The sequence below is a fragment of the Clinocottus analis genome, unplaced genomic scaffold (assembly GCF_023055335.1).
Source record: "Clinocottus analis isolate CAN_PGR_092001 unplaced genomic scaffold, fCliAna1.0.p SCAF_3, whole genome shotgun sequence".
NCBI classification, from domain to species: Eukaryota; Metazoa; Chordata; class Actinopteri; order Perciformes; family Cottidae; genus Clinocottus; species Clinocottus analis.
The window spans coordinates 5,972,803-5,985,862 of record NW_027176042.1 but is presented as its reverse complement, the minus strand read 5'-3'; the positions used below and the strand labels follow the sequence as shown (position 1 = coordinate 5,985,862).

General features: G+C 42.2%; 1 protein-coding gene across 1 annotated transcript in view; it reads right to left on the bottom strand.

Annotated features, from left to right (window-relative positions):
- The window catches only part of iqsec1b (IQ motif and Sec7 domain ArfGEF 1b), a 181,351-nt gene that overhangs the window by 79,597 nt on the left and 88,694 nt on the right, over positions 1–13,060 (bottom strand). The window contains exon 3 of the mRNA XM_068593981.1: positions 12–65. Within this exon, the coding sequence (XP_068450082.1) occupies positions 12–65 (54 nt within the window). The remainder of the gene's footprint in view (positions 1–11; positions 66–13,060) is intronic.

The following is a 13,060-nucleotide window of genomic DNA, read 5'->3' as shown; positions in this document are numbered from 1 at the left end:
CAAGTACTCACAAGTGATGGTGGCGTCTGTGAGTCATGGCAGCGCTGGGGACTTCTGTGTCTGGTCTGCAGGGAGCAAGAGAGCAGAAAGCTGAGGCAAACACGGACTGTTATACAGTTAAAGCTCAGTCACCCACCTAACACACACACACACGCACACACACACACACTCTTTTTCTCTGACTTGGCGGGCTGCTCATTCAAGCTTGGTCACAGTGGAGATGATGGGCTCACACACAGCAGTCTTATGATGTAACCGGCACCAGCCACACATCTCATTAGCCGCAGCACAAACTCTCTACTGTATTTAACCTACTTAGTACATATGGTCAATGTCGATTGGTGTTTCCATTAAAAAAGGGAGTGAAAATAGTCTGTGCACAGTTTTGTCTTTTTGGTCGAGCTCTTATTTGCGGTTGAATTGCATTATTTTTTATGAATCAAATCCAAAACAAAGATTTAAATATACAATACATATATACTACACAGTAAGTATTTCATTTATTACACTATACAAAACAATAATAAATAACATAAAAATAAATATTGTTCTTCTTCGACACGCGTGTGCACATGCACGGAGAGGGTGTCGACAGAACAAGGATCATCTCTCTGTAAAAAAGGGACCGTGCAATGGCTCCGCTGTACTGCTGTAATGAGACGGGGAGAGGGGATTGGCCCGATGGTCTCTATGGAAACCACAGGCTGTGTTGAGGGCAGGTCCACGGAGGGAAAGGCGCGAGGGAATCAAATCCACTCCGCGCTTCTCCTCCAGAGCAGATAAGTCCTGTGCAGCTAATGGACCACTGTGCAAATGACTCGGCAGGTACAGACCTCATCACATTTAATGCTGGCACACATGGTCGTAAAGTTTCAGTCAGCAGAGACTACGTTAAAGAGTAACCAAACTCCAAAACCGTATAAGGGCATTTAGTAGGATTAAATTATGCACAGCGAGTCACCGCTACTTGTATACAATAATAAATAAATAACATAAATGTTTTAGCCATGCTAGCAAAGCAGCTCTATTGGACCACCACTTTGGTCCAGAGTGACGCATCTCAACAACTCTTTGATGGCTTAACACGGTCCTTCTCAAACTTTTTTTTGTCATGCCCCAAAACAATGTTCATGCCCCATTGTCCCAACAAAAAGTCGATCTCCGTGAGATAGGCTTTTCTGCTGCTTCTAATTTGACAAAATGTCAACAATCGTTGAGTCATCAAGACTCTTGGCAGTCACGCGTGCGCAAGCGTAACCTGTTAACTGCGTAGTGTAAATATTTCCATAAAAGTGCAGGCATTTCATCATGAATTTATTAACTGTACTTTGTACTTTTGTACTATGTTGAGTTCTCATGTAGCTAGTGGGGAGAGCGTCCTAAAGCCACAATGTAGCCTGTTTGATCCCTGGTCTCCCCATAGTTTGTGTGCTTGAGAAAGATACTGAACCCCTGCGAGCACACCGCACCTTAATTACTAAGGATGGGTCAAATGCAGAAACTAATTTCCCCACTATGGGATTAATAAAGGATTAGAAAAAAGAAGAAAAATCAACATTCCACCGTCACCCCATGCTCCACCTGTAATACCTCTGCGCCTCACACTTTGAGAACCGCTGGCTCCTCTGAGGATGACTTTGGTAAACCCCTGACTTTACCTCACGTACCAGTAAGAGGTTGATGTCTGTAGTCTAAAGTGAAATATCTATTTGATGCATTGACGTTGGCATTCTCTTTAGGATGCCACGTAACGACATGTATCTAACTCCATAATAAATGTACCATTTCCAGTTTGTCCAATACTGTGATTCATGACCAAATCCATTCAAAACTTAACTTCCCATTAGCCCTAACTCTACATTGGTAATTCTAGTTTGCAAATGTAAGCATGCTAACATGCTTAGCTAAAGGTCAGGATGATATGAATGATATTATCTAAATATCTGTATCTTAGCATTGTCATTGTGGACATATTAGCATGATGACTTTTATCTCAAACTCAACTGGGCCTCAGTACAGCCTCACAGAGCTGCACGGCTGTAGACTCTTTATCTTATTACTTACTCATCCCTTTAACTGTCTTGGAAACCTTTCGGTGGTCGTAACATATTCTTTGGGCACAAAGGTAAGCTAGCTATTGGGATCACCATAATGAAGATATAATCCCTCACCTACTTCCCACCAGTGAACACAATGCAACCATGTTTTGGGCTAAAACTGAACCGCTGTGTAGATAATCTGAACACCCCATATTGTATATTTAAGTAGCCCTTAAGTTAAACAGTCCAGGTGCTACATTAGGTTTACACTTGCATGGAGGTTTTTTCTGTGGGGATTCAGCTCTTCAGCTACAGACAGTTGTCTAGGACCAAAGTCCAACCCCTGCCTTTAAAGTAGGGTAACCATCACCTTAAACAGCAACGCACAGGCCAACAGTCCCATTTTACGTGGCAAAGTGCCTCCGCATCTGTTAATGGACCTGTCTCAGCAGAAAGAAACTGTTGTTACCTTGTCACTTGTAAAAACACATTATCAAAGAGGAGCAATTCAGCTGCGGAGTCAGGAAAAGAGGGCATTTTCTTTGTTTAAAAAGAGATGACCTTTTCTCTCTCTCAAGTTAAAAACGTGTCAAGCCAGCAGATGAGCAGCTGCTGGTTTAAGGATGTACTGGTACTACTTCTACCAAACCTGCAGCACAACAACAAAGTTGTGGAGAGTCCTGGAAGATTTAGTCCCAGGAGCATTGCCTAACAGCGAAATGAAAAAGCAGCAGATGACATGTCCTGCCGAATCGGCTTCGCATGCATCGCACGGCCTCACAGGAATACGCGCTGGCTCAAACCTCTTCGCCGCGACAAGAGGCGAGGTGGACGGAGGTGCTGTAACATCAATCACAGTCAAGGCCTTCACAGCAGTCATGACAACAGCAATAGCTGAAAGCGTCCAATCCTTCCCCTCTCTGGAAACTTAATGACATTCAGTCCCACTCCACTCAAACACAAACCGGAGAGATAACCGCTTGCGGGTGCAAGTCTGCGAGTCCCTTTCCCTCGGTGATCTGTCTAGCCTTAGCGAATGATCCAGATGTTTTCAGTTTGCTCACAGCCAAGCAGAAAATGTCCAGGGGGGCAAGCTTGTCAGTTTGATGAACAGTGCTGGATCAGTCGTGCATGTACTCCCTGCATGGTGTACATTTGGATTTGGCAAATTTTTTATTTGATCTGGACGTGATGAGTGAAACCAACAAGGGGCCTTTATCTTTCTTCAACAGTACAAACAGCATGCATCTTTAGTGGCATACAGAGCAGAATGGCTATCTCTGGTCTGATTCATCATTAGGAATTCATCTCTGGGGAACCAAACTAGATTTAGCGCCTTTAGTGCGCATTAAGGTGACTATGGCTGTCTGCTACGACTGACAGGTGCCTCGGTACAGTGCTGAGAGAGGACATCAACAATAGTCTGGAATCCAGCAGAAGCCTCCCAGCGTGAGATCCAACCAGTCGCTAATAAACCAAAGGCACGGCAACAACAGCTGAGACTGGACAGGGAGACAGACCGTAAATATGGAAAAATAAGCTTGTTCCTGCAAACCCATGAACACGGGTTGTGGTCTTGAGCAAGGAGACCCAACGTCACCAGGCCGCATATGGTGTCTCCTGCCGAGAGATTTTCCCACCACCTCTAATCCTTCGGCCGAGTGAGCCTCTGGGTCCGTTATGTAACCGGCTTACAACGGCGGAGCGAAGTTCATGAGGACTGCTGGACATGTCTGTTTAGATAATGTCAAGCAGGTCTGCTTCCAGGCAGTAGTTGGAGTAAACATCTTTTGTGCGTAACAGAAAGATTGCAATCTAATTCCACGTTAAAAATTATGAGAGAGATGCACAAAATACTTGAAATTAGAGTATCGTCTCTTATTTTTTTTGTACTTTTTTGAGCAGAAAGACATTTGGACCTAGTTTACCACACATTAGTACTGTGGGACATTAAGCCTATGGCTGTAATTTGGCAAGATACGAGATACGTACCACAATATGATACGTATTGCGATACAATAGTTACTATTCAATATATTGTGATTTTTTTCAACCAACTTCAGGAAAACATTCATAGTATAAAGAACACACCACACGTGAGACTGACTTAATCTTTGCATGTAAACTATTATTTTAAAAATCAAGTGTTTTAAAAAAAATTGAGACACTCTTACAGAACTTAATAGCAATAGCACTAAATTATGTATTTATTCAATCTGCTCAGCCAGAGACGTATGTGGTATAGGGTTGGAGGAGGTGTTTTATTAGTTATAGGTTCTGTGGAGTCACATTGCTATGGATGAAAGGCACACATTAGGGCCCAGAAAAGGAGGCTCTTCCTTAAGAAAAAGAAAGCCCCTGGCGCAAAGCAACACAACACACAAACACATCACTCCAATAATTGCAGTACCCTGCTTGCAGTCAAGTAGCAGGATGGGAAAAGAGGCTATGAAGTGACAATTCAATCACAAGATTGCCCAATGCGGTACATGATACGGCCGCTTACGGAGCGTGAGTTCTGTGTGTTGAAAGCCATTTTGCAGATTGTCTCATCGGTTTGCTAATCACCTGTGTGCAGCAGCAGCAGCAGCAGCAGCAGCAGCAGCAGCAGCAGCAGCGAGGCCAGAAAGTGAGTGAGCAGCAGTAATGGACTGACTGAGTGTGACTGCTGGCGGGCCAGCGTGGGTGAGTGATTGGAGGGGAAAGTTGTCAAAGAGCCACTCCCCCTCTGTGTGGTCACTGTCTCCCTCCTGAGGCTGTCCTACCTCACACCTGCTGCAGCGCCTCAAAGAAGCTCCTCCAGCCGGCCCCGGACGGCTCCTTCATGTTGAGTCCACCTCGGTAGAGCTCAGCTCCCAACCGTAATCTTTTCCTACGTGATAACATGCCAATGTCGTGTTTGCTGCTTCCGGAAGAAATTTACATCCCAAAAAAAGAAGCTGTGCAGTCATCACATATGTCAATAATTCTAAATAAATATATTTTTTAAATAATATGTAAACAACTAGTCAAACTGTTTTTTACATCTTATTTATTTGTCTTTACGTTGTCACATTTTCATGATTTCTCTTTCCACATTTCGTATTATCTTGTCAATGTTGTTTTGACAGCTTGTTGTCCAACAGGGGCACAAAAAAATCTAATATTGTTGTTTTAAAGATCTTGTGAACGTAATCAAGTTTTGCAGTTCAACCCATAAAATAATTACATTTATATTCCAAAATAAATATATACATATATACTTAATTGTTATTTTCTCTCAAATTGACAAGGCGTAGTCACTGATATTATTTGAGTGAATGGCTACATGAGTTTTTAATAATGCTGTGATTAAGATTGTAAGGTTTGAGACTTGTGTGACAGAAAAAGAGAGTGAGAGTGAGTGAGTGTGTGTGTGTGTGTGTGTGTGTGTGTGTGTATGGTCCCATTTTGGAGCCGGTGAATGTTTCTGGACCAACAGAGGGCAGTGTGTTTTCACCCAAAGAGGCCTGCCCCACACGCCCCACAGGCTTCAGAGCAAAAGGACAGTGTCGACATATTGTTAATCTAAAATCGACTCTCATCAAGGTTCGCGTCGGGCCAAAGGCACACCTGAATAATTCATCGTTGGGTCTCTAGCATGAAAGCGACCCCGTCTACGGTGTGGTAGGTATTATTGCGTTTCATCCACAGCTTGTGTTCTGACAGACCACGGCCTTTGACCTGCAGGCCAGTTGTTTGATTGGAAGCCGCTGACTGTGTGTGATGTGTGAGACTCAGCGTGGGACGGGGTTCTTTCTGGTCACATTCTCCAGCTCAGAAACAGCTCAACCGCATCTCAGGCAGTTACTGAACATGCAACGATTAGTGGCGCAACAGATCATGAAGCTCGGGCTTCGGATTGTATCACGGAATGATGAGGAAATAAAAGATTCCCTTTTTATGGATTCAAACAAATTTTGTCATTAGTGATTTTAATGATACTGTATATTATAAGCTGGTTAGAGTTCACTGTAAACAGCTCATAATTTTCAAGATTCTCACCAACACTACATTTACAAGATTACATATGAATACAACATCTTGATAACATGAGAATTTACCTTTCACTGAACAGAGCCTGAACGCATCATAATGTAACGCAAATGGGAACTTCGTTCTCTTGTCAATTTAAACGCAGATTAGTTTTTTACATTGGAACATTATCAGAGATCGGCGACGAGAAAAGCATGAATTGCATATTTTACTGAAAATTGACCAGTAAAACTATATTTCTTTGATGCTTAACGTTAATCCTCGGTTCACATGCCTGCTGAAGGGGGGACTCTGTACGGTTCACGGATCGACAGTGGTCTGTTACACTACTAGTAACTATATGCAATTTCATTTAGTGGCTACTGTTTGGTGCCTATTATGGATGAATTATGAGTTAAGGTGTAATCTAATTTGTCAAATGACATATGTAGACCTCAAACCATACAGGAATTATGTTGAGTTATATTTTATCATTACATATTACATAATATGGAGTCATAGGTGGGACATAAAAAGAATAAATCTAAAAAAATTCTACAACTAAAATGTTCGTCTAACTTATCTTTACTTTCATAATATTTTACAGATTTTTTTTTAATGCTATAACCCCATATACTGTAGATATTTAAGAGAGAATGAGACAGTCCGGGAAACGTGGTGCAACAGGAAGTAGCTTGTTCCCACGCTAGACGACTTCTCTGTTGACACATAAAGCTGGTGAAGTCAAAACTGTTGGCGGTTAATTACAAAGATGCTAATCACACGCCGCGATGTAAATTACTGCTTCAGATGCGCTTTAGGATGCTCGGGGAGAAACGCCCTTGCTAGTTTATTAAATTATCACTGCCAGTAAACTGAAGTGAAGCGTGAAAAGATCAAATGAACATGAACAGAAATGTATGCCGGGCTGACGCACCACAAGGTGCGTACTCCTTAATAACATTTTTTTCAAGGCTGATATTTATGTCATATCTTAGAGACGTATGTCTACACACATGTGCAGGTTCTTTCACTTTTATATGCCGGCGTTTTATGGAAGATAAAAGCATTAGTTTGAATATAAAAGTAATGCACATCCCAAAAAAAGAGATGAAGTTTAAAATACATGTCTATGCATATGTGAGTCAGAATATATGTATGAGTAGAGTGGTTATATAAATATGAGTTCAAATATATGTGTGTGAGAGAGGATCATTCCTGGTGTCCTGCAGGTAGCTCATAGCCAACACACAAGCATTCAGGTGATGCTGTCACAAAGGGTTTCGCATGCTTCCATGTTTTCAGAGACATGGACAACGTGTAGCATTGTGCATTGCTGAAGTGGACCCTATGTTACACACCAAATACATCTTATCAACCTTAAATGCTATACAGAGGTGCTGCACACAACATGTTTTATACTACAGCACATCATTTGTGTTTAATCCACCGCTAGCTCATCTGAGTGGCATGTGCTCGCTTCTGCTGTTTTGTGACGGAATTAATTCATACTCTACTTCCTGCTTTTCTAGAGAAGCAGTCCGAGGTCTTCTGTAACTCACAGTAATGAGCGGCATCGCGAGGAGCTGCTGGTCTCAGGCCTGCCGTGCCTCTGTCATCACCCTCGCCATGTACAACACTGTCATCACCACATCCTATTAATTCATGTCACAGCCAGACAAAAATGTAATGAGAATTAAAATCAAGCTAATCGAAACAGCAAATGGCGGCCATTATCGTTACTGTTAATTATCTCCTACTCCGCTCCACGCAGAAAGTGTGACAGGGAAGTGTCGCAGACAAGTGAACATAGAGCGGAGCAATAACCTAGGTCAAATAAATGCAGGCTGAGACTCTGCAGGGTTCTGAATATTTCCTTCTGATAACACACAGCAGGGCGTTTATGGTGCTACAACGCTGATCTGACTAAAAGTGTAGATGCCGAGTAATATTGAATTATTCAGGATTTTGCAATATGAAATAAACTTCAGATTCAGATTGAAGGGCAAAAAAACGGAAGGCGGCGTTGCAAGGAAAAGATCTCTCTCACTGGCGTCGGTGAGAGAAGACAAGGAATGTGTTTGTAGCCGTGTTCACGATGATCGGTCAACAAATTGCATGGGCTTCAGAATTTAATCACAATAGAACAATTTCCAGGGTCAACTGCAAGAACGACTTCATCTTGAGAGGATCTAATGCAATTTGGCCTTGACTCACGCCCTCGGGCTCTAATGGAGCCTCGGTGAGAGATGGGAGGCATCACCATTTGCCCAGTAATCATGTCAAATTATCAATCCGGCCTCGGACTGGGGACTGCCCCCTGCCGTGTCGTTACGTGGAAGACCGAGGGTGCTGGGAGAACAAAGAGTGCTCTTCTCTTACATTGCTGATGAATCTGACAAGCTGCTGTTAGTTCAACCCATCTGTAGTCCCTCCTTCCTGTAGAACTGTGTGTGTGCTTTTTCACTCTTTATATTTCCTTGTTTGTGATTAGGTGGATTACATACTAAAGGATTTTGTTGGACTGCTTCAAATTATGGTGCATTGTTTTTTTCATATGTATACACATGCAGGATAAGTAAAGCCTTATTATTGCTTATTCATTTACTCAAGTGTGTATGTACATGTTCCATTCGGGAGCGACTGTGGAGTCAAAATGGACAACTAGTGGTAAGATCCTGTAAACCAGTCTGGTCCGGCTTCCAGCTTAGTCCTTACTGATTCGTTCACAAAAGGCATATTAACAGCATTTCTGTGTTTCTTTAAAAAAAAACGCGTGAGAAAAAAACTCAAGGATATTTCTTAAAAAAATCTTTCTTCCGCAGACGGATTCAGTCGCAGCCCCTGCAGCTTCCATTCCACGTGGGCTGAATCTTAACTCAAACAAAAAGAGGTCACACTGTGTGCATAACATTTCAGCTAATGTGGATCAAAACAAGTGATTTAGAAGTAGGCTAATGAATGCAGAACACGAGAAACGGTTTCCTCTTTTTCCTCTCAGAGCGTTACCATAGCACGCATGTCAGAGCTGCGCTCGGAGTGAACCAAAACACAAAATAATGAATTTCGTCCTCTGCTCGAACCGAAACAGACCCATTGATTTATCTGCTCTGATTCATTAAGTTCAGGCACTGCTAAACAAGACAATAAACAACGTTAATCTCCTTGTGACATACGAATCATGCAAAGTAGTACTGGTTAAACGCACAGCGAAGGGATGCAATCATAAATGACACTGAGAACCTTTTAATGAAACGACGGGCACTTTGCGAAATAAAACCGGATTGCTTCTCTTATGTAACTGACCATTCAAAACATGCAGACAAGCAGGATACATAATAAGTGCCTATAAACCCTTGCAAAAAAGATTCATGTTAACTATCGGTGAACACCAGAGCCAACATGCTCACAGGAACAACTGGGAAGAGGTGAAACGTTACCAAACAGGAATCGTAGCATGGCCAGAGAAAGATCAAAAGTACATTGACATCTAATGCATAAAATTACAGTCTGATAACAACGAATCCATGTACATGACAAATGGGTAACGACAACAAGCAAGTTGAAATTAAGGACACCTCTGTGGTTAAGGGCCAGAATCTCTAGTTTCAAGTCTTCTTCAATACAGTATGATATTTATTTAGTTAATTATGGTCCATTTAGAGTCAAATTGTCATAAAAAAAAGGCAGGATATGCTTTAGGGCGGGCTTACTGTGATTTGCAGTTCACTGCTACGACCAGAGACGTATATATCCCTTTGCCACGCCTCTGCATTCCAAGTATGGTCACTTTCGTTCATGGATTGCAAAAAAAACAAACATGATAATTGATGTAATCCAAGATGGTGATTTAGAATTTGCCGAATTCAAGTCTTCAAAAAAACAGAGTCCACAAACCAATGGGTGTCGTGAAGATGACTCTGTCCACCTCTTATACAGTCTACGGTCTCCAGCAGGGCGATGCCGGGTGTCGGCCTCAAGCCGGGTCCACCGCAGCAGCGAGACGAAGCTCTGCTGGTCTCTGCTGGAGGCCCCGCTGGAAACCGAGCTGAAGGAGTTTCTGGTGAACCTGCATTAATTTCTGCTGAATTTGCGGGAAATCTGACCCAATGGCTCTGCTGCCAATGCTGACAAGCATTAAGTAGAACTATATAGGAATAGAAAATCTTCTCTCTGATGGTCTCGTCTACTTACGGAGGTCATACCGAGGTGTCAGTATTAAATTGAGGCTTTTTTATGACCATGTTCCTTAGAGTAATATTAAGTGACAAGCTAAGAGTGTTGCTCTTTTAAAAAAAAAATCTATTTCTCTTAACTGTTTGACTGAAAAATTAATCAGTCAAAATACTCCTTAGATTACAGTAAATTATTAACTTCCCTACTGACAGCTTTAACAAACTGCAGGTGCATCAGTTGAAAAATGTGGACACCTTTTCTGTTGGTGAGAAGCGGATCATTTGAAGATACGTGGCTAAGGGTTAAGATAATGTATTCTCTCTAATCAAACTCCCTTTCTCTGTAAATTGTTGTTTCTTCCTAGCTTGAGGCAAACTTGGTCAATTTCACTGCTTGAGCAGGCCACATATAGCTGCAGTATACAATATGACTTATTCTCAATACATGGGGTTGGCTTGTGTGAGAAGGCCGGCATGGTAATGAGACTGCGGGCCCACGGCGAGGCCACAGTGAGTAGCGTGGGTGATGGACGCTCCTCGTGCTGTTTGGTCGCCTGTGGTTTTCATTCTGTCTCTCAAACTTTTCTTAACATATTCATTTTTCTCCACCTTCCATTTTACTGATATTCTTTCTGTTTGCAGATATGATGAAAAGTGTCCTTTTGATACCAATAATAACAAAATGGGGCCGATTCATATCTTGCTGATATAGCCCAGCAAAGCAGCGGATTAGATTAGGAAGATGTAAGATCTGAAAATGAATGTTATTATTTGATAATTGCCTCCATTTGGGGATGCCCCCAAAACACAAAGTTTATTTTTGCTGAATCCAGTATAAGATTTCTGCTGAAAGCAAATTCCACAGAAGTCTGACTTTGATTTAATCAGTGTATTTAAGATTATCTTCTCTTTTCGCTTCCTCAACTGGGATGATATATGGGCCATGACAACTAACTGGATAAATGCATTGTCCCTCACAGCAAGATGTTAAACCTTATGTCATCTGATCTGTCACCTCTCTGGCTTTTCAAGACTATCTGGATTTAACGCTCACGTGTCATACGTTTGTTGAAAGAGTTGTCGGTTGCTTTAATCACCTGCAGTCTCTATAGGGAACATGTGACTACAAAGACGTGTTCCTTTGCCACGGCTCAGCAATTTCATTTCTGGATTTGGCTCAAGCGAACTGCAGCAGCCTCATATTAACTTCAGCAAAGCCTTTACAGGGAGTGTGGCTACAGTTTAAAGTTCAAGCCTTATTCATATTACATATAGTTGTTTGGTTTCTCTCAATAGATCATGGTATGTAGTACATTTTTGGTTTGAATAACAGACTACTGATAATACTGTTCAATACAAATTTGTAAATGACTCCAAACTACCAAATAACTATACTTTTCAGACCATTGTAAACTATCTTGGCGATAGACTCAGACACATCAAATAGCAACAACTTAGGGATAGGTAAATGTGAAAAAAATAATACAAAATCTGGGATTTAATTTATTAATAGAAAGCACAAAGTTCTTACAGTTTGGTTAGATTTCACTAATTTAGCAGTTGGCCAGTTGGCTAGCTAGCTTGCTACTTCCACCATAATTTTGTGCTACACGGGTTGCAGAAAATGAGGTGAACAGCGGGCTCGTAGCCGGTGGCAGCTCCGGCTCACTACACGACGCTAGGAGACTAGCGGCCACCTGCCTGCCGTGAGGTGACCCCGGGCGCCGCTGAACTCTGAGTTGCAACAGGTGCTAACTGAAGCGTCTGCGGACGCTTGTCTCATTTGTGCGGTCTGATGAACAGTAAATTTGTCGACACTGTGCCAAGGCTATGGCTAACGTCAAGTTGTTGAAATTGCATTGAACGTGGGTGACCCAACAGTTTCGTGGGTGACCCAACAGTTTGGTTACACTGTGGGTAATGTAGTACTAGACATCAGTTTAAAATAGCAGCTAATGCTGTTGTTGTACTGCTGAGGACCGTCATGCAGAGTGTAGGTTTCTGCACGCTCCTGCCTTGGTTTGCAACATTTGTGTATTCTGAATCGTGTCCATGCTGTTATGTAGTGTTCCTGTATTTGTCTGTGTTTAAATCATTTATGGACTGACCCAAGGATCAGTGTAGACTGAAGTGCTGTATAGCCAGAGCGAATTGCAATGTAGGTTATTATAAGCTGACAAATAAACAGGCTGTGTTTTTCTTGTTTGCGTGACCTCTTTTGCTGAGACGTAATGTTGTCGTTGCTATGAAGATGAAGCACATTTCAGACATGTGGACTGAGTTTGAACAATTGTCACATTCAAGCATACGCTGCATGGGCGTGAAAACACACACTGCATCCAAGCTGTGTAATACAAACACCAAAAAGACTTCAAATGTAAATGTAGCCTTAGTCGGGGCTCTAACATGAAATGGGAAACTCTTTGCTGTCTTCCAAATGCCTGAAGCGCTAGGCTGAGGGTGATTTAAAAAACCCATCACCGCCATTTTGGGATATTTGATCAGTCGTAGCCATGGTTACAGTAGAGAAGTGTTTAAGGCAGTTTTTAGAGCTTAAGGGTGGAGACAGAAAATAAAGTTGAGTGGAAGCAGAGCGATAATGATGAAAGTCCTTCAATAAAGAGGCAGAAAATGAAAAAATACGGGGAAAAAACACGGTTGCGGTAGGGTGTAAGTGAAAAGTGCAAGTGAGACTGTACTTTTCAAGAAAATGAATTCTTCATGAGCTAAAGAATACAGTCTTATTGCTGTGGATTATTCCCACATGCAGCCAGAGGTCGGCTCAGACCATCAGGCTAGCAGAGCCCGAGGAGCAGCGGCTGCTCTTTCATTTTTAGTCTCCCGACCACACGG